This window comes from the organism of the source record quoted next, unplaced genomic scaffold (assembly GCF_019419815.1).
Source record: "Pyrus x bretschneideri cultivar Hongxiangsu unplaced genomic scaffold, Pyrus_bretschneideri_v1 Contig5, whole genome shotgun sequence".
NCBI classification, from domain to species: domain Eukaryota; kingdom Viridiplantae; phylum Streptophyta; class Magnoliopsida; order Rosales; family Rosaceae; genus Pyrus; species Pyrus x bretschneideri.
In genome coordinates this window covers 9,165,936-9,188,116 of record NW_025999787.1, presented here as the reverse complement: position 1 = coordinate 9,188,116, position 22,181 = coordinate 9,165,936, and the positions used below count along the sequence as shown (strand labels likewise).

General features: G+C 36.1%; 2 protein-coding genes and 1 long non-coding RNA gene across 6 annotated transcripts; 1 reads left to right on the top strand and 2 right to left on the bottom strand.

Moving 5' to 3' along the window:
* Positions 1-1,792: 1,792 nt before the first annotated feature.
* LOC103948983 (cation/H(+) antiporter 4-like) lies at positions 1,793-6,063 on the bottom strand. Its single transcript, XM_048569343.1, has 3 exons — positions 5,936-6,063; positions 3,612-4,557; positions 1,793-3,315 (listed from the first exon to the last, which is right to left on the bottom strand). Exons 1-3 carry the CDS (start codon positions 6,061-6,063, stop codon positions 2,203-2,205), a joined length of 2,187 nt encoding a protein of 728 aa, XP_048425300.1. The 3' UTR covers positions 1,793-2,202.
* An 880-nt stretch (positions 6,064-6,943) lies between these two features.
* On the top strand, positions 6,944-9,425 carry LOC103941712. Of its 4 annotated transcripts, none has more exons than XR_007252526.1 (5): positions 6,944-7,497; positions 8,154-8,261; positions 8,517-8,659; positions 8,911-9,144; positions 9,214-9,425. It is a non-coding gene; the product is annotated as an uncharacterized LOC103941712 (long non-coding RNA). The 4 variants fall into 4 exon arrangements; XR_007252525.1 differs by having other exon boundaries at positions 6,945-7,497; positions 8,911-9,006; XR_007252527.1 differs by having other exon boundaries at positions 6,945-7,497; positions 8,911-9,006; positions 9,097-9,260.
* A 6,443-nt stretch (positions 9,426-15,868) lies between these two features.
* Positions 15,869-18,802, bottom strand: LOC103945640 (probable WRKY transcription factor 26). Its single transcript, XM_048569386.1, has 5 exons — positions 18,414-18,802; positions 17,925-18,107; positions 17,179-17,750; positions 16,813-16,977; positions 15,869-16,664 (listed from the first exon to the last, which is right to left on the bottom strand). The coding sequence occupies exons 1-5, from the start codon at positions 18,747-18,749 to the stop codon at positions 16,220-16,222; spliced, it is 1,701 nt and encodes a 566-aa protein (XP_048425343.1). The 5' UTR covers positions 18,750-18,802; the 3' UTR covers positions 15,869-16,219.
* Between the last annotated feature and the right edge of the window lie 3,379 nt (positions 18,803-22,181).

The following is a 22,181-nucleotide window of genomic DNA, read 5'->3' as shown; positions in this document are numbered from 1 at the left end:
TAAGCATCACCCACCAGCTTCTCAAAACTATCACCTCGATTTCCAACCGTCCTGATTCACACCCAAACCCATATCCGAATTCACCACATCCGCCTCCGCCATTGTCATCACTCCCTGCCTCGCTTTCAGCCTCACCTCCTCCATCGCCGGTAGTTTGTTCCATTCTAGTTTCCATGTGCACGACAACACGATCTATCTCAGTCATCCCGTATCCGTGACCCACCACAAACTCTGGGTTTCATCTCTGCAAAGTATATACCTTGTTTTCTACAAAAAAAAATTGGGGAAGAAGCATATCTTTGTCCAACTGTTTTAGGAATCGAAATGGAAAAAACAAATTGAATTTGTATAAAATTGAAGAAATCGTATTGGGATTTTGGATTAGTGGGAGCAGAATCGGGCGAATGTGTGGTTGCCTTCGATGAGGACTGGTGGTTTTAAGAGGGAGTTGCAGATCTGGGAGTTTGAGGCGAGGGATAGCCAAGAAGGAAGCTTTTATTTGATATGACTGAGTTTGGGTTGGGCGCAGAGGAGAGAAGAGAGAAGGGTGGGAAGGCTGGGTGGGAGTGGGGTTCGTTAGAATAATCCTCAGATTTTTTTTTAAATTTTAATTTTTTTAAAATTTTTAATATCTACGTGGTGCTTAGTCATTGTCCATGTGGATGTCACGTCATCAGTTAACAAAAATTTTAACAGAAAATTTAACGGATGTACGAAATTGTCCCAAAATTATGACTTTAGGTATCATTCTGACACGAAAAAAACATGATGTATTAAATGTTGAAAGCCAAAATACTTCAGGATAGTAAATTGAGATTAACCCATTTATTTTAAATGGGAAGGGGAGGGGAAGAGAGGGAGAGACAAAACGTGGATGGGAATGGGAGTGGGTGGTTTTTGTCTTTATTTTTTATTTTTTTTTAATTTAGACATATCTTAACATCACTTGTAACTGATGTTTCAATAAAAAATAATAAAATTTAGATCTGAGAAATTATATTATTGCCTATCATTTTTTATTTTGTGATAAAAGACTAAATAATCTTTTCATCCTTTTTTGGTTGACAAAGAGTGTTATATTAGGTAGTTTAAATAAGGTCTTCCACAATTTGCCAAAAAAAGTGATTATGATACCAATATATTGAACTTATATAAGAATTACACTCCTACAGTGTTCCGGAAAAAATGAGTGTGATGTCAAGATCATCTCCACACACACACACACACACAAAACATTCAAATATGAGATTTCACCCTAATATCATTGAGACATTTTATGATAAAACTCGACGCTTAGGAATAGGTAATCAATTAAGTTTAGACAATACAAATAATATTGGTCGTGAATTATGTTGGGCTTAAAAAGTTTATCAGTACTTTTCCAATAAGAAAGGCAAGTATTCTAAACAAATTTCATATTTCGGATAGGTCAATAATCATTTTTTTTTTTTTAGTATAAGTCAATTCAAACAACTCTCTTCCCTAGTTAAATTAACAAAAACAATTTTTTTGGTCAGTACTGACACAGCGAATGTTATAAGAAAATGGATTACGAACAATCACCCTTGAGTAAAATCTGGAACACCACAAGCGTGATAGAATTATTGACACAAATATCAAAAGTCCCCCAAACAGAACACCAAGAAGGTGTATTTATAGTCCAACAATAAACCAAACCCGTCTAAAGAGGAAAAGAAAACAAAAAACAAAAGTATCAAAATGGTCCTTTAAACTTAAACTGTTGTTTTGTGACGCTCCAGTTACTTTTCTATCCTTTCTGCTAGCTGCTCTCTACATCAAATACCCCTCTCTAATATTTCTCTTACTTGACTTCTCCTTAATCGTCAAAATATTGATTGACCTCAAACAAAATATTGATGGATGTGAACACTAAACTTACGAAAAACAAAATTGAATATAATCTTTCTTTTCCAATAATGAAATTGTATTTGAGTGCTGAATAATGAATTTTTTAATCAAAATATATTTTATATCAAATTCATCTAAACTACGAAGAGGAAAATTTAAACTTGAATGCATAAGAAAAGTACATTGTACCAATCAACTTGACTAAATCCAAATTTGCAATTATGAAAAATATTGCGTTCAACATTTATATGTGCATTTTGTTCACCCAAAAAAAAAAAAAAAAAAACATTTATATGTGCATAACTCTTCCGCTTGGCCAACCAGGGGAAGGCGTCATGTCATCATCCTTTGCTGCTGTACCACCAGAATTGAAGCTCTACAATTGATGTCCGGTGATGCAAGCAAGTCCCCTATGGTCCCTAGCTCCGGAAATTCACTCCATTCCGAAAGCCCCGCAGTCTGCTGGGACTGCTCCATATGCCTTCTCCCAACTATAATTAGGTCATACTCATCTACCATAGACCGAAGCACTAAAGCCGTCTGAGGGCCATCTTTCACAACCTCCTCCAAGTATATCACAAAACCCTCACCCACATCGTTATATCTAAAACCCTTCATTTCCTCGGCATCAAGTACACTATCCCAATCCGTACAGGCTTCAGAGTTTGCGGCAACAAGTCGGATCACGGTCAGGCTTATTGTGGAGTCGTTTGCCATTCTCTTGGCAAATGACAATGCTTCCCTATCGTCCTTCCCTCCCAAGAAGATTATAGCCACGGAGAAGGATGACTCGGGTGCTACAGCGGAGGTGGACCGTCCTAAATGGCCGTGGTCTACCAGGATTCCAACCGAACATGGGGCTCTTTCTAGGACACTGCAATTTAGGTTCCTTACGCTATTGTCTTCTGATTCCACCGACCCGTCCATCGACCATCTTCGGTGAAATGGGAGCACAATTAGGGAACAGAGTTTGTCCAATGCTAGGGTGCATATGTCTTCATGCATGTATTTTGGTGGAGAGATTGCTGTGAAGATGCTTAAAGATACAGCACCAAGATTTTCTCTAACAAAGTGGTTGAAGTAAAGAATGACATTGTCTGAGTATGAAGTACTGGAAGTAGATTTTTTCTGCATTTGGTGGGAGATGAAAAGAGGAGAGGCTCTGCCCACTAATTCAATAAGGTGAAGAACATGAACAGCAATCGGGTTGTCTCTAGATGGACATGCTGCATCGAGTAGATTGATGAGTGCAGGCATGTTAGCTGACCTATGAATGCAAGCAAGTATTCTGAGCTCAGAATTGGGTTTCAAATGCATCATATTCCTTCTTTGGTAACCGGCATATTTTCTAGAAGGATCATACAGGCAATTCACCAGGATTGGCATAAGAGTTGCAGTCACGATGACGCTAGTCATCGCCAAAGCGAATGCTGATTCACTGATGGTCTGCACATAAAGAAAATGAGAGACAATTGTTCACAATGGCAGAGCGAGAAAAAAAAAGTATCGGAGTTGCATATATATTTTTAGGCCTATTTTTTACTGCATTAGCTCATCACATGATATGATGAGTACATTATTTCATTTGACACTCATCGCATCAATTATCGTGTCTAATTATTAACAGATATAGCAATTGAATGTCACGATATCATGTGGTTAGATAATGTGATAATATGTCGCTCTTACTTTCAACTTAAGAGACAAAAGGGTCTGGGTAGAGAGAGAGACGGGCTACGTACCTGACTGTCTCTTAAGTCCGTATAGGAGGCAAGATTGACAATGCCTTTGCAGCACAAAATGAAAGCAATTGATAAGGCATCGACGAAGGGCATGTTGCAATACAAGGGAACAATCAGACTGGCTATAAATTTGGTCACAAGAGCGACAAGGATGAGGATTCCATTGATTTGTGCAAAAGAGTCAGTTAAGATATGTTCCAGGGACCAGAAATTTGTCCTCATTGCACTTGTAGTCACAAAGATGGGAAGCATCACATCAGAAACGAATATGTTGAGCTTTTCTTCAATAGCTGATCCTAGTGGTGGTCCGGCTGGGACAGCCAAACCAAATATAAATGGGCCGAAATAAAAACCCTGACCGTAAAGATGCGAAAGCAGGCCGGATAGTAGCACAAGGATGATGGTCATATTGACATAGCCTTTCTTGACAGGCCTATTTTCCGGGGTCTGCCTGATAATCCGCAACATTACCGGTCGAATTATGATAATCACAACCATAATATAGCCAACGGCTGCTGCTAGTGCTTTTATCATACCCCTTGTATCATGAGTCTCATTTCCCATTCTAGGAATTTGCCCCACTAATTGAAGGAACACACTGATTATGTCACTGACTAATGCGGCAGACATGCCTAATCGACCAATCTCCGAATTCAGAATTTTCAGCTCCTCAAGAAGGCAAGCCACAACCGGAAATGGAGTCATTGAATGTAACAGAGTCATGAATGGAAGTTCAAATTGTTCGTGTTTGGTTAGGCTGAACATTTTAGCGTTGAGCGTGGCTTGGACAGCCATAGTGACTACTAAAGGAGCCACGACGCATGCAACACCAGTGTACAAGCCTTTTTTACCTGTCCTTTTTATCATTCCCAAATCCATTTTCACTCCAATTAGAAACATGAAGAGCCCATAACCCAACTCAGACAGAAGACCGAGTGACTCTTGGCTGTTTACATTAAACAAGAAGTTCTTGTAGAATTCGTAGTGCCCAAGGAGTGTAGGGCTGAGGATTATGCCGGTCTACTTCACAAGAAACCATCTTAAGGGATCAGTAACAATTAAAGTAAACTTCGAGAGTACTAAATCTCCTCATATATTAGAGCACAAAAGAATATTCATACCAAGCAATGTTCTCTTGCCGTTCTATTTGGCCATACTGTGAATCTGAATTAATAATTAGTTTGGATTTGTTTGATTGTGTAATCAAGATTTACAGTTTGTCAACAAAACATTTGTATATGACAAAATAAATATAGCCAAAAGAATTTTACTCTGTTATATATTATACAGTCCCTTTCCGTTAAGGTATCCCTCGAATAAGCTTATTTGAGAGATCATTTATAGGGCCCACTCCACAAAGTATTTAAACGATTGACCGTCCATCTTTTAAGTTTTCACTCAGAGTATTCCAACCAAAAAATCACCACAATCCAAAACCATTTGATCGTTCCATTAAATGGTAGTCATAATAGTATTTCTTTGGATTTGTCTAATTTTTTGTCAGGATAATTTATGAATGATATACTTAAATATAGATGGTTTGGTTAATTAAAAAAGTTACGTAATGAGCACTAGAATGTGTCCCTCAAATAAAATTATTTGAGCGATCCTTCAACTAAAGATGAAATGTGTACATATATCACCACAATCCAAAACTATTTGATCGTTCCATTAAATGTAGACATAATAGTGTTTCTTTGAAAAAACTGTATCGTTTATTTTCTTCACTACAATTGGATGTTTTAATAATTTTGGGTTTGTCCAATTTTTTGTAAGGATGATATCTACTTAAATATAGATGATTTGGATTGTCCAAAAAAATTACAAAATAAGCATCACAATGTGTCTCTCAAATAAAATTATTTTAGAGATCCCTCAACGGAAGATGATCTGTGTACATATATATATATATATATATATATATATATATATCTTTTTTTTATTCAATAATTTTCATGCGTAATTTTAAACTTAAAATATTCTTCAGCAGAGTGAAAACTAGGTTTACTAAACCAAATCATCATTGGCTTAAATATATACATGAATACATGCTACAAGAGTAAAACCATATGCATGTGCATTGCTATCCATTCTCACATATACGTGGAATCCCTACCTTTATTTTTTTTGGGATAGAGAATCCCTACCTAATGATTAAAGCAATGTGATATAAATAGTTATATCAAAATAAGAGAGGTAAGAAAACACTTACTATAATTTGGCACGTGAACCTTGGAACTCCAAAATAGCGAAAAACGAAATAGAAGGCTTGTGTGATGATAAAAATTAAAACCATCTGTATCTCCAGATTTGGAAGGGTATACAGCTGATCATCACTATCTGTGTAGTTTCTCGAGTACAGGCCAGGTGAATGCACGTTAGGAGGGAACTCGGTACACTCAGTAACTCTCGTTTCCGAACTGGTTAGGTTGGCCGCCGTGTGAGTCGCCATTGTTTCGTGGCTTGAAGCCTCCCTCGTGTTCTCTCTTTTTTGATCAGAAAGGCAAGGGAAGGAAAGAAAGTTTGGGTTTCCCTTCTGCAAAGTTTAAGATCGATACTATTGTTATATATAATACTAGGGATATGTAACAGTAATGAAACTAATTAACCTTCCAGCATAGACTCTGAATGTCTAGAAGCCAAAGTTGTTTAAATTCAAAGCTATTGGATGGACAGATGAATAGAAGAACGAATTCCAAGGCAACAAAAGTCAGTTATATGCAGGCTTGATATTAGGGTTTATTCGCAAGTTAGTCAATAATAATAAAAAAGAAGATTACATTCACACACCCCAAATTACTTATCTCACACTTTTTTAATTTTTTAATATTTTTCTATCAAGAGTTAATGATGTGTAGAAAATATTAAAAATTTAAAAGAGGGTGGACGAAATAATTTGAGGTGTGTGAATATAATATCTCCAATAAAAACCACTAGCGGTGGATATTGGCACTACAAGAAAAATGACCTATGGATACAAAATTGAGGACACAATTATTTATTTTGTGGGTAACTAACCAATTTTACACACAAAAAAATTGTATCTGTTTCCTTTGTATAAAGGCACTAATTAATGTGCCCATTCTTCTACAAATTTGGCACAAATATTTTTTCAAGACATCATTATAAAAATAATGGACTCAAATTATCATTTGTGCCAACATTTTACTTCTAAAGACACAATTATTTATTTTTTATTATTTTTCAAATACTTAAGGCCCACTTTCTCTGCCCACTTTCTCTGCCTTTCTGTCTCTCTCAGTTAACCCACCCACACCCCACTTTCTCTGCCTTTCTGTCTCTCTCAGTTAACCCACCCACACCCCACTTTCCTCCTTAACCCACCCACACGCCACACCCCACTTCCCTCTCTCTCCCTTTAACCCCTCCCTCTGTCTCTCTACCCAATTTCTTTCTATCTCAGCCAAACAAAATCTATGCATCTCTCTCTACCACTCTTACTTCTCTCAGATCTGAGATTTTCTTTCGTTTTTTTCTTGGAAAAACACCTGTGCATCAGATTTGAGAAACACCAACGCCTCCGCATCTCTCTCAATCTCAATCGATCCGTCTCTCCCTCTCGTAGCATCTCACGCTCAGATCCCAACTGTCTGTCGTTTGAGAAAGAACTTGAAGAAATGCAAGAGAAGCTTCAGGCAACGAGGCTTTAGAAGGAGAAACCGAGAAGCTCCTTAAGAAGGAGGAGATCTTGAAGTTCAAGAAGGAAGAGCTCCAAACAAAGGGCCAAGAGCAAGACAAGCTTCAGATGGAGTTGAAGAAGCTGCAGGACTTCAAACTCGTCGAGTCGGTTAAGTCTGAGATCGGATCTAAGATTTTGAGGAAGCACCATCGTCTTCACTATTCCTCAGATCAATGCCATAAGGAGGTAGTTGTTTTATATTTTTCCTAATTCGCAATCAAGTTTTCCTTTTTTTTGTTTACTTTTTCAAATTTATCGTAATTTTTTTGGGATTCTACAGTATTTGGAGGCAAAGGGGTTTAGATGGTTTAGGGGTTCGTTTTTGACCTTTGATACCTTGTGATCGATCAACTGGAATTTCAAAATTGGATAGTCTGTATTTTTGTTAGCTAGCTGTAGAGTTGTATGATAAGCTTGGAGGTATTTGAGCTCATCTCAGTTAAATTTATACAATTATGTCCTATAATTTTTTAAGTTTTGAAAACCTGAGAGAAACAGAGTTCATTACCCTGTGGTTTTTCACGTGGGATATAATCCTACCTCTATACTTCTACAATTTTAAAACATTATCTTATATATGACTTTAAAGTTTTTGTTAATTAATTCTTTTTAATCAAATAGTATCTGCATTAGTTTCCTTTCCATATTTCTAGTGTTCTAGAATTTTTAGTTTGTGTGTAATGTTTGAATTGATTGTATTAAAATTGGTTGTGATTTTTTCTTTCTTTTGTATTACAGTAGAACAAAGACATAATCTAATCTATAAAGTTGTTTGTTTACATTCTTTGATCAGGAGCTGCTAATCAGTTATTAACACAACTTTATATTGTTGGGTATTTAAGGACTTATCATTGTCGTGATCATCAGTACCTATATGGCTATCTAGCTTGTGGTTGTGCTGGTCTCTCTATCGGTATGGCTATCAGCATTGTTGATGATGTCGGTGTTAGGTAATATCTCTCTTTCTCTTGGAAAGGATTGGCCTTACTCTTGCTAAGGGTGTAGATATCATATCTCTTTAATTGTTTCTTAATTTATTTTTTGCACTTGCTCCTTTGATCAATTATTTAGCTACATATATTAGAGTCATGATATGATGTGCATTTTCAGGTGAACATTTTCAGTATTATTTTAGATAGTATACAATACCAAATAATGTATTGAAATTTAATATTCTGAACTGAATTCGTCAAATTGTAAATCAGCATGAAGCTACAAGTAGCAACATTGTCAGGCACAAGGAGTTTAGTCTTCAAACACTTGGAATTGGTGGCTTAGGTGCTGAGTTTGCAGATATATTTCGAAGAGCTTTTGTATCCCATGTTTTCCCTCCTCACATGACAAATAAGTAAGATAACTGATTCTTCTAGTTGCGCTGATATCTTTTTGGTATAACTTTATACCACACTCCTTTTTGGAAAGACATTGACCCATGTCGAATCATGATTTAGCACATCATTTTGATGCTAGTACATTATTTTAACAAAGCTATTTGAGCATGTCTGAATGATTTTGGATATGCAACTTATCCTTAGATATAAGTTAGCTATTATCTGCATTGGTGATTGATGAGATTTCTGTTTTTGTGAACTGTGCTAGATTGTTAATGGCCCTGAAGTTTTGAGCAAGTTGGTGAAACTAAGAAAAATGTTAGGAATCTATATGCTGATGCTGAGAATGATCAAAGGGCTCGTGGTAAGGGAAATATATACATGTCAAGTGCACTTAGGCTGGTTTTTCAATAATTTCTAATCTCATTATGCCCTTAATTCCCCTGGAGACCAGAGTGGTTTGCATGCGATAATCTTTGATGAAATGGATGCTATTTGTAAGGTATAAATATTTCCTAGTCTATGCTTTTTACTAAGATTCTTATTCAACTATGATTTATTTTCAATTCAGAAAAAGTTGTGGGACTCTCAGTTTAAGCGAGAAGAGAATGTGGTTTAAGTGAGCTTCATTGCACTAAGAACTTGGGTCCATCGGCTGTAGTGTTGTGGGGGAGGATAGGATTCTGAAGGACTTGGTTGTAAATAACTGAAATACATGTATATTGTGGGATTTGTTGTAAATAACTAAAGTATGTGTATATTATGGGATTTGTTGATTTAAAAGAAAATTCAAATTTTCTACATTAATAATTTTTTTTTTTAAATAGAACCTATTGGGCACGATTTGAAAATTGTGCGTGTATGATCCTGTCACCTGCAATCTGACATGGTTGTCAGAATTAAGACACAAATAGGCTGTTATTTGTGCTGAACTCTTTGAGCACAAATAGCGATATTGTGTGCTATTAGCAATGGTGACGCCCATAGAGGGCACAGACTTAAAGATAGTAGCTGCACTGTTGCTATTGGTCTATGAGCACAATTGTTGGTGCTTTTTGATCTCAAAGGGCACAGATAATTTATTGTGTGCAGTGCTCATTTTTTTTGTAGTGTGGTGGTTAAGTAGTTGACAATTTGTGTTTAATTTTTTGTATTTATATTTTGTGGGGCTTTAGTAAGACCGAATCTGTGACGTCGGATTCTTCATCAAGGTTGCTAACATGTTAGTTTGACTGGCATTGACTTTTCTATAGAAAGTGGGTCATACAGAATGTATGAGTTGGCTAAGAAAGATAGATCATCATTTAAGGAAAGAAGCATATTTCTATAATTATACAAGAGACACCTTGTAAAACCATATAAAACCTTACTTAGTACAAGAGTTGAGATAAAATTGATTGTGCAAATAACACCTTTGACTTTATTAAGTTCATGCAAATTGAAATTGTTGGTGCCAAAACTCGATGGCGCTTGGCACGAGGTTCAACAGGTATATATTTCGGGTGTTGCTGTCCCTTGGTGTCACGGGATGACTTGAGAGAAAGAGAGAATAAGAGTGTCACTGTTGGAGGCTGCCAATAAACAATGTTTGAATGTGTGTAAATTTGCGCGTAAATTTAACTTCTTAACAAAATGATTGTGCACCAAGTTCTTTTTTTGTGCCTCGAGCCAACGAGGATTTCAAATTTAGTGTAACTTTGTGTATGCTTGGCTAAAAATTAAATAAAAGCAAAATAGAAACTAAAGTGAGAAACATAATGTAATCATTTCATGATGGAGTCATGACTACAAACCTTCGCATAAGTAAAATCTAAGCAGATGTGCCGAGCTACATAACTTGAAATGTAAATTGAGCGAAAATGTAAAGAAACCAATAAAACTTTAGCAAGATTCAATCCATGAAGGGCAAGATAATGATAGAGGAGTCCACTAAGATCAATGGTGTTAGATTGGACTTAGTACAAAACATGCACTTCATAGAGGAAATCAGAGTGGTTGGAATTGCACATCAACTGAATCATACTACGGGTGACAAAGTTGTAAGAGTTTTAGATCCTAGGGTTTGCAATTGCACATAAACCGAATCACACATCTTCGCCGCCTCAGAGTCTGAGGTTGTCAGGGAAGAAGCAGAAGTTGTTGTTATAGCCGTAGGATTCGACGGCGAGCGTGATGATGCAGGCGGATCGGAGGGCGAGGATTATGATGCCGAAGGTGAGGAGGCGTACCAGGATGTTCCGTAGAGGGGTGTGTTTCGGTGCAGGCGACTCCATGGAGAATTTTTACGCCAGCGAATTAAGAAATCAAAAGTGACAAGCTTGAAGACTATTTTAGGGTTTTGAAAAAGGGAAGGAGGTGGGTTTTGAAAACAGGGAGGGAAAGGCAATTTATGGAAAGTAACGATGGTGTACACTTGTCGAGTTATTATTGGCTGGTCCTTTCGAACGAGGCAGTGGGCATCGTTGTTAGGGTTATAAATTTTGTCCACACATTTAATCTCCTTAACATTACCCTAGGGTGTTTGCCGGCTTTCTTTTGAGGCTGAGTGCAAATAAAACGATTTATTATTTTTTTCCTACTCAAGTATATTTTCTGCTTTGAACTAACTCTTCTAGAATATGCATTAAGCTTCCCCTAATTATGTCTGATTTATGTAATTCTTTTAGTGTTTTGGTTACATTTCCTTGGAGTGTTGTACTTACACTAGCTAGCTTAAACTGCATAACAATAGTGTTTTTTTTCAAATAGATAGGGTTACATATATATTTTACAATTTCATCACTTAGAGTTTGCTAGCGAGTTCTATAAATATTCTAGTATACAACAAATCCAAAATACAATACTATAGGATCAATAAAAATAGAAATGTTCTTTGAACACTCGGGGAAATCTTGCATGTGAGAGAATGAAGAATTGATTTCAGTATCTAAAATTTCAAATTTAATAGACCATTCTCATGTAACAAGTACAGCGATCTTAAGAACATTGATCAATGCGAGTGAGTAACTGTCAATCGTTAATACAAGTGAATAAGGCAATGCATCAACAATTGATAATCACTTTGCACACATTATTAAGTCAACCGTTGTCAACACCCGGGAGATGGAGAGGGGGGTGGAACGCAAATGGAGCTCCTAAGTCCTAACCTTCCTCTAGTGTTATGATTTGTCAACCTATATAGCTCGGAGAGGCTGGGGAGTGAGATGGAGGCTAGAGCGCATGGAGGATTTGGAGACGTAGCTTATGCCGAGAAAGCATGGAAAATCCAGCTCAGCCGAAGTCTCTTAACCCTAAACATCAGAATTCCCATGCCGGCACCGACGAAGTGCAGGAGGCTCGTAAAGAACTGGTGGTGATATATGTTACTTGTAGATTGCAAAAAGTGCACTATTAATTCCCAATGATACTACATATGTTTGATAATGCTTAGATTATGATAAATGTTAAGGAAATTTTCTCAAAGTGATATTCTCTATGAATTTTCTGTCATCTCACAATTTAACGTCAATTTTTATACCAACATTATAAAACATTACGCAAAAAATATAATGTTGCAGAAAGTCCATAAAAAATCCTACTTTTAAAAGAATCTCCTAGCATTTCTCTGTTAATAAACTCCATGTATTTATTTCTGGGATACCTTTGTTCCCGTCTATCCAACATTTTCACCTACAAGTAATACCAACTTGTCTGGTTTTCCACATGCAATTCATGTCAAAAATCTAAGCAGATGTGCCGAGCTACATAACTTGAAATGTAAATTGAGCGAAAATGTAAAGAAACCAATAAAACTTTAGCAAGATTCAATCCATGAAGGGCAAGATAATGATAGAGGAGTCCACTAAGATCAATGGTGTTAGATTGGACTTAGTACAAAACATGCACTTCATAGAGGAAATCAGAGTGGTTGGAATTGCACATCAACTGAATCATACTACGGGTGACAAAGTTGTAAGAGTTTTAGATCCTAGGGTTTGCAATTGCACATAAACCGAATCACACATCTTCGCCGCCTCAGAGTCTGAGGTTGTCAGGGAAGAAGCAGAAGTTGTTGTTATAGCCGTAGGATTCGACGGCGAGCGTGATGATGCAGGCGGATCGGAGGGCGAGGATTATGATGCCGAAGGTGAGGAGGCGTACCAGGATGTTCCGTAGAGGGGTGTGTTTCGGTGCGGGCGACTCCATGGAGAATTTTTACGCCAGAGAATTAAGAAATCAAAAGTGACAAGCTTGAAGACTATTTTAGGGTTTTGAAAAGGGGAAGGAGGTGGGTTTTGAAAATAGGGAGGGAAAGGCAATTTATGGAAAGTAACGATGGTGTACACTTGTCGAGTTATTATTGGCTGGTCCCTTCGAACGAGGCAGTGGGCATCGTTGTTAGGGTTATAAATTTTGTCTACACATTTAATCTCCTTAACATTACCCTAGGGTGTTTGCCGGCTTTCTTTTGAGGCTAAGTGCAAATAAAACGATTTATTATTTTTTTCCTACTCAAGTATATTTTCTGCTTTGAACTAACTCTTCTAGAATATGCATTAAGCTTCCCCTAATTATGTCTGATTTATGTAATTCTTTTAGTGTTTTGGTTACATTTCCTTGGAGTGTTGTACTTACACTACCTAGATTAAACTGCATAACAATAGTGTTTTTTTTCAAATAGATAGGGTTACATATATATTTTACAATTTCATCACTTAGAGTTTGCTAGCGAGTTCTATAAATATTCTAGTATACAACAAATCCAAAATACAATACTATAGGATCAATAAAAATAGAAATGTTCTTTGAACACTCGGGGAAATCTTGCATGTGAGAGAATGAAGAATTGATTTCAGTATCTAAAATTTCAAATTTAATAGACCATTCTCATGTAACAAGTACAGCGATCTTAAGAACATTGATCAATGCGAGTGAGTAACTGTCAATCGTTAATACAAGTGAATAAGGCAATGCATCAACAATTGATAATCACTTTGCACACATTATTAAGTCAACCGTTGTCAACACCCGGGAGATGGAGAGGGGGGTGGAACGCAAACGGAGCTCCTAAGTCCTAACCTTCCTCTAGTGTTATGATTTGTCAACCTATATAGCTCGGAGAGGCTGGGGAGTGAGATGGAGGCTAGAGCGCATGGAGGATTTGGAGACGTAGCTTATGCCGAGAAAGCATGGAAAATCCAGCTCAGCCTAAGTCTCTTAACCCTAAACATCAGAATTCCCATGCCGGCACCGACGAAGTGCAGGAGGCTCGTAAAGAACTGGTGGTGATATATGTTACTTGTAGATTGCAAAAAGTGCACTATTAATTCCCAATGATACTACATATGTTTGATAATGCTTAGATTATGATAAATGTTAAGGAAATTTTCTCAAAGTGATATTCTCTATGAATTTTCTGTCATCTCACAATTTAACGTCAATTTTTATACCAACATTATAAAACATTACGCAAAAAATATAATGTTGCAGAAAGTCCATAAAAAATCCTACTTTTAAAAGAATCTCCTAGCATTTCTCTGTTAATAAACTCCATGTATTTATTTCTGGGATACCTTTGTTCCCGTCTATCCAACATTTTCACCTACAAGTAATACCAACTTGTCTGGTTTTCCACATGCAATTCATGTCAAAAATCGAACACCATTTAAGGATAACCCACACTCCCATGTATCGTACACGTAAACAACAAACATCGGATGCGTGAGCTGCTTGTACTCTTAACGGATCATGGAACCCTAAAAAGAACCCTAACTTTTGGCGCCATCTACAACTCACCAAACGACAAGTTGACAATCGCGGCATAAAACCGGGTTCACCAATAGATAAAGAGGATTAAGGAATAATTAAAAGGGAACAAAGATCAGTAAAATGAATTAATATAAAAATGGATTAAGGAATACAACCCATCTAATTAGATAAGCTATTTGCTTGGTCGGTCGGTGGGTGTGTGTGAACACTGATCGGACAGGCCTCAGCATCCCATTGGGTGTGTGGACGCACCGTGTGGCTCACGCAAGTGTCCTGTTCTTATGATCTGATCGCATCCCACCCACTAAGGATAACTTTTTTTTATTTATTTCTTGGGGAATTACAAATTTTCCACTCAAACTTTCGGTTTTCCCACTTTGGTTTCTAAATTTTTCTTTCATCTCAATTAGTCCCTGGATTTAGAATTGTTTTGTGGTGTGTTTTCTATTCTTTTGTACTCTCTTCTCTTTACCACACGATAGGTCAATAAAGTGCGAGTGGGTACGGAGAAGAAAACGACAAAAACTCATAAAGAGGCAAAACACCAATGCCCAAATAAAACTACAAAATAGCACAAGACTTAAAAGCACATAGTAAATGGTCATCTAAAAATTCTTAATACAATCAGGAAGGTCACAAAAGACAATAAGTCCCAACCCAAGATTGCTTTTTCAGATTATCAAGAAATTTAGACTTGTCGTCATTTGTTATTTTTTATTGCGAACGATACTATTATTTCAAGGTACATTAAAAAAATAAGGGGTTTTAACTAAAAAAAGTCATAGGTTAAACACCCTTAACAACCAGGACAATTCCTTACAAAGTCTATCATTTGTTCTCAATAAACACACTCGAAATGAGATATTCCCACAATTCAGAGGGCTTATTTGTAATAAACAAATAGTTAGAAAATAGACCATTCATGACTACTACAATTCATGACCCAATACTATGAATGCGGCTTAATATGAGCTGGACCCACCAAAGGGACCAATCCAGAAATGTCCATGTGGGAAAGTAACAAATAAAAGGAAATATACAAAATAGACCTTGACCAACTTGTGCACTAAGTAATGCAAAATCTACAGCTCAACATATTTGACCAATTCAAACCTCAGCTTAAGATGTAACTGATGACGATTGCAAATCTGACTACCGGTTGTGTTATTTGTACTCACTTTTACTTTGACATATATCTCAATTCTCAGCAATCAGATAAAATAGTTCTAGATGATCGAAAGGTAAAAATTAACAAACAAAGACGTATGAGAAGTAAAAAGACGTGGATGAATAACATCACTCCTAATTAAAAAGCATCATCTTATGAGTTCCACATCTTCTAGATGTTGTTGGCTTATAGAGAACAAAAGCGTATGTAACTTAAGTAATTAAGAGCCATTTATTTTTATATAAAGATTTTGAGTTTCAGTCGGATCATTTGAAACTGCATGTGAATTTTTCAACATTTTTCAAGTTAATGAGGGGGAAAAGAAACCACATTTCAAATGGTATAATATTGAACTAAAATAAACATATGTGGGATACAAAAAAAAAAAATTGATTCGAGGCTCTTTAGCTGAGATAGCAAAGAAAACCCTCAAAACAAAAAAGAAAAAAAAAATGAAAAGCCATTGACAAACTTTCTTCCTACGTGCCCATACAATTATGAATATACATAAAACAATCCCTGTAATTGTAAAAAAAAATATACACAACACAATAAACGAACAATAAAAGAAACGAATGGAAAGAACCCGACTGTGTGTGTGTGTGAATATCCTATCGGTTTAATCCCTTTCCCGAAATATGAGACTTCAAAAAAAACCCTATCAGCACAGCAATGATTCAAAAAATGCATCATCCCTTGGCTCTTCCTTGGCTTTAGAAAATATGTCACTAAGCTGTGTTTGGTTCATGTATGATCCCAAGGAGTTTCCGTCGAACCCCACGAATCCGTAACTTCCCGGGCTCTGCAACATCTCTAGGCTAAAGGGAGCTTGCCCTTCTGATGTTGGTTGCCTCAAGTTTTGAAGAGAGTTGGTATTAGCAGAATTGTTAGTGTGGTGAGTTATAGGCCTCATTGCTGAAGCTACATTGTTGTTGTTGTTTGGTATAGGCCTATTGACAGCAGCATGGCTGCCGCTGCCACGAGCGGCAGGGACGTCGTGGTTGTGCTTCCCTTCATAGGTTGTGATCACTGCTCTAAGATCGTGAGAAGCTCTCTCAACATGCTTTCTCACTGGACATCCTGGATTTGTGCACTTGTAGTAGCTCCTGCAATTTCACAAAAAAAAATAAACCTTTTGCCAAAAAAAAAAAATACAAAAATACATGCATTCCCATCAAAAGCAATTCATATTTCAAAAGTTTGAAAAAGTAAATATCAAAATCGTGATTACGGGGGAGGGTTTTAACTTTTTACCTTGGATTTGGGTTGCCTTTTACCACTTTCTGACCGTACTTCCTCCATCTGTATCCATCATCTAGAATATCAATGTCACTAGTTGTCTGAACTACAACTCTAGGCTCTCTCACTGTTCTACTCCCAGGTGCTGAAATTTCTTCATTACGATCAGCTTCATTTTTCCTGTACAGTCATGGGAAAAAGAAAAGTCCAATTACTCTCACAAATAATGGCACCAAACACACAAATAATGTACACATAAATCAAGGCTATAAATTTTAACACTTCTCCGGATAATCGATGTAAAATTATAAAATAATCAATTTGTAGCGCAGATGGTTAAAACTAGTGTCAAAACCGATACCCTTAAGTAATCAAACTTACCATCTTTTTGCATTAGGTTCATCTTCATCAAACTCCTCCCCTCCTCCTGACTTGCTCCTCTGAGAGCTCTGCTCAAAATCATCGTCCCCGATCGATATCGATGAATGCTCAGGAGTTCCAATGGAATCCATTTGTGAATTGCCATGATTAGCATAAGTTTGATCTGGGATTTCATTGGTGTTGGTGGGATTGAAAGCATGAATTGCATGAGAATTTGATGATGATCTTCTAGGGTTCTGTGGCTTGGGATGGTTGTGATTGCCCTTGTAAACAATCTCAGTGATTTGTCCATCCAATGACCTCTCTACTTTTTTTTTAGTTGGGCAATTAGGGTAAGTGCACTTGTAATAGCTTCTGGGATTTTCACTTCCCTTCACTTGTTTTTGACCATATTTTCTCCAATTGAAACCATCATCCGACTTCCTGCTCAAGGTCTGAGATTGCTGGTTGAAACCGCCATTCGCCGGAGCATTACTTTGGAGAGTTTTGGTGGTCAATTCAGATGACAAGGTCTGAACAGAACCAGATTCTTGCTTTGGGAGTTCTTGAGAGTTCCATGCCTGCTCTTGTGTCTGAAAGATAGAAATAGTAATCAATTAGTTGCTAAACAAGCAATCGTGTCGATAAATGAGATCAAATTTGAAGAAAATTGAGTTCTTGGTTTTAATAAAGACAGGACGCCCTGCCCAGAGACGGACCGTGTGACATAATACGACATTAAGGAAGTGAAAAAACAGATTACGTACAGTTTGAATTGAGGTGTTTGAGGATTGAAACATTGACGATGATGAAGAAATGGGAGGTCTTGCTTGGGTTTGGAAAGAGAAGTCTGAGTGGTTCTTGCTCTCCTGTTTTACGTTCTGTTGGTTGTTCTTCCAATTGAAGGCCCCACGAGCTGCAAAGCTTCCAGTAGTTGGAGATGGAAGAATCTAGTAAAAAATAACACAGAACAAGAGAGACACAATTAGTAAAATTATCAAAACCAAACAGTATTGCAACTAACAAAACATTACCCAATAATTAAACAGCAAAATTAACATACCCCAGAAAAGTAAAGTTCAGAAAATCAGAAGACTTTGACTTCAGAAATGAAAAATATCACACAAATATCCTCTTTTTCAATTATTATTTTTTAATATATCTTAATCTCTTCATAATCCTAACTGGGAAAACTGCAGAACCCAAGAAAACAGAAATCCAAAATATACAAACATAATATATATACATATACATACGTTTGAAGCGTTTAAGAGAACAGGAGAGTCAAGAAGCTCAGCTGGGCTCAATCCAGGTGGGATAGCAAAGTAGGAAGATGGAGATATAGAGGGAGGAGAAATGGGCAGTGAGGGCGGCGGTAGGGACTTGAATTTGGGTACGCCGGACCCAGTACGCTCTGCAATTCGATCCGATAGCCCGCCCTGGCCGATGTATCTAGGTGGGTTCGAGTACTCATCTGTGCCGGCTTCTAAGAGGTCGGAGAAGGAGTTGGTCATGAATGGGTGCGTTGAGAAAGTGAAGGCTGCTGGGTGTGAGTTTGCTGAGGTTTCTAAGCTCCCTGAAGAGGAGGCCATCAATCAAGAGAGAGAAAAACAGAGAAGAGAGAGAGAGAGAGAGAGAGAGATCAGTTTTGAGTCAAAAAATGGAAACGGACTTTAAGAGATTACTGTGGAAGAAGAGAAGAGGATGGTCACGTATTGCACACGGTTCTCTGTTCTTTCTTCTCTATGTCTTTTAGGGAGGTTTCTGAGAAACTCAGGGGATGTTTGACCGTTGAATAATTTTTTGTAACTTTTTTCGTTACCAAAAAAAAAAATAATAATAATAATCGTTTTTATTTGGAATTTTTTTGTGGTCAAAGATCGTGGGTTTGACTGGTTGGCGGCCTTAAGCTCTACTAGTTGTATTTGTATATTTATTTTAAGAAATATCAATTTTGGAGATTTAATTTGTAAACAAAAATAACTAATATTAACTGAATAAAATACATTATGAATAATGTATCTGATCTAACGGTTCAAATTCAAATCATCAACTAATACATACTGATCTCATTCTCTTAATATTTTTCATTTTCTCTTATTCGTTACCAATTATATAAATCTGAATTTGATATGGGTAATTAACTTATTAGAATATACTTATATTGTAAGTCTGTTGTTGGAACTTTTTGTAATTATTCAGTATTACGATTCACATTATTCATAATTTTTCATTAACGAGTAAAGTCCAATAATTTAGTTTAAGATAGTTTTGTATGTTTTTTTTTTTTTTTATAACAAACGATAAACTTTGTAGTAGTTTTTAGCACAATTATTATTATTTTTTTATGTTTATATTATAAAGAAATTATTAGGAGCCAATCTATGATAGGTTGTTTTGACTCCCTAAAGATTTATGAAAGAAAATTGAGGTTTCATTCTTAAACGAACTATAGTAATATAAAGAGTGATCCAACTCTCTATAAGCCTTTAATAAAAAATAAAAAATAAAAAAATAAAAAAACTCTATAAGTCTATGAGATTATCTAATTTCCAACGTGAGATTCACACTTTCAATAAGATACATCCACCTGCGCTTGAGTTGGTATCTACCATACCAAACCTTGAGTAATGAAGACATAATCATGTTTAGTCTAGTGATTTTTCGATTCAAACCATCACGTGAAACATTAAAAATATACTTTTGGGTGCCTTTCTTGCTTCCTTTTAGTTTCTTCTTAATTATAGTCTTCGAATTTATCTAAAAGCATGTATTCTCCAATTACTTTTACCCTTTTCATAGCATTTTTTCTTTACATTTTCTTCTTCATGTAATATTGAACTATGTGTTCAAAAAGAACTCTTCTTAATCTCCAGGCCATGATTGCTTTTCGACGTTTACGAAAAATCAAAGATGTTAAGAGAAGAGTTAGATAAGCTACATTAAGCTAATGCTAAAATAATATTTGAAATCCATTAATTTGAAACTTGTATGATACTCTAAAAGGAAATGAGGGGATTTCAGTTAGAAGTTGAAAGTAAGATGACCGTTGGATATTAAAATTAAGGAAAAACCAATGTGATTTGTGGATTAGCACAACCAATTAGCTAAGATGGTGCTTTTTGGTTATTAGATGCACCTAATATGAACTGTTTAATTCCAAATTGAAAAGGCTAAAATGGACTATTAGCTATTAACAAACATGTGTGATTATCATAAGGTTGACTACATTTCACATCCTTTCAGTTTGGGATGATTTTTAAGATACACCACAAAATTTCAATTTTCTCATATCGCGAATCCTGAGATATTGAAATGATAACTCATTAAAATTGACGATGTGATGATTTTGAGACCCTTACATAAGCTAATGTGTAAGCCAAAATTAAATTTAAGCTGTAAATTGAGCTAGTTTGTGGTGCCTCACTCGAGCTGTATCTTTCAAGCTGGCAAGTGGCAAGGATCCTACGTGAGATATTTCCAAAAGTCGTGCAATCTAGAAGATGCATGACATATATATCTCCTACCGTGTCAAAAGGGGCATTATCCACTGGCCATGCAATCTAGAAGTAAAGCATCTCAAATCTCTGTGAAAAAAGAAAAAGCTAGGATAGAACTTATAACGACACCACCTAGTTTATTCTCTTTTTACGAATGAAAATTATTATTGGTAATTTAAAATTTTTATTTTATACTCTAAATTTTTTATATTTAGAAAGAAAAATATATTTATAAAAAATGTAGAAAGAGATTTTTGAAATGTTAATAACAATTTCTTTACGAAAAATCTTTAGTAATTATGTATAATTGCATTCTACAAAAATCAAACAGCCTGTATTGATGAATGTTGAATCTAACGGTTGACAAAAATTCTGAAGTTGCAAGGGCCACTTGGTTTAACTCATCAATAAAAAAAGATTAGTTAGCCCACCAACTTTCATTATTCTCCTCAGTCCTCTCTCTCTTTCTCTCTCTCTTTACTTTCTCTTTGCTTCTCTGATTCCCTCTTTGAAGACGAGTCAAAAACCACCACCATCAGCCCTGCTCCGACATTGTTTTCATGTCGCAAACCACCACCGCCGCCTCAAACCCAGACCAATAGCATAGTTTAACACCACGACGACCCAATGAAGCATATTCGATGCCACCTCACCACCACAGGCACCCATATCAAACGGAACCCCCATCACCACCCAAGCGAATTACTAATTTCTCCGTCTAAAGCAACCACTTGGGAATATTTTTTGGAGTATTCTAAACTCAAATATTTTTAATATTCATTAGATTTTTGATTAAAAAATTAATGATCGAAATATTACATTTGAAAACTTAAAAGCATAAAATATTCCGGAGGACCTTAAAATTTTCATCTTCCAGAAAGCGTCATATATGCTTTGATCACATAAAGGCTTCTTTGTTGGTTTGGCCTTTTTATTAGTAAGATACATCATATGATTCTACTAAGTGGGTACACTAAGATTTTTAAGTCATTTTGTGCAAAGACAAAAACAAGAGAGTACTTTCAAATACAGTAATCCACCTCGTGGGTTTTCATATGCAAGGTTTTTAAGGATTACTTTTCTTATTTACACAATTCTACTTTCTTCATCTTTGACCCTCTATTCCTCTTCAAACCATATGAAAATGTGAAGTTCTGAGTTCAACCGAATCAGATGAAGTCTTCAGTCTTGTATCTCATGATTATTGATTCCTTCGATAGTGTTTTTTTGGTTAATTATTCGTTTGATACAGTACAATCTCTTTAAAATAATATTTTATAATTAGAATAATTTCCTTAAAATTATAAAAAAAATATATCTCAACTTGAGACCAGTTACTTATAAAAATAAAATCCCCATGTAATAATTGTTTTTTTTTTTCCAACACATGTAACAATTGTTAATGAGTACAAAATATGCAATGTCACGTACAAAAGTTTGTGAATTAAAATATTTCTTTGAAGTTGTTTAGGACAATGCATTAATTTTTAGAGTTGATGTCAAGTCATTCAACTTGGGTTACAT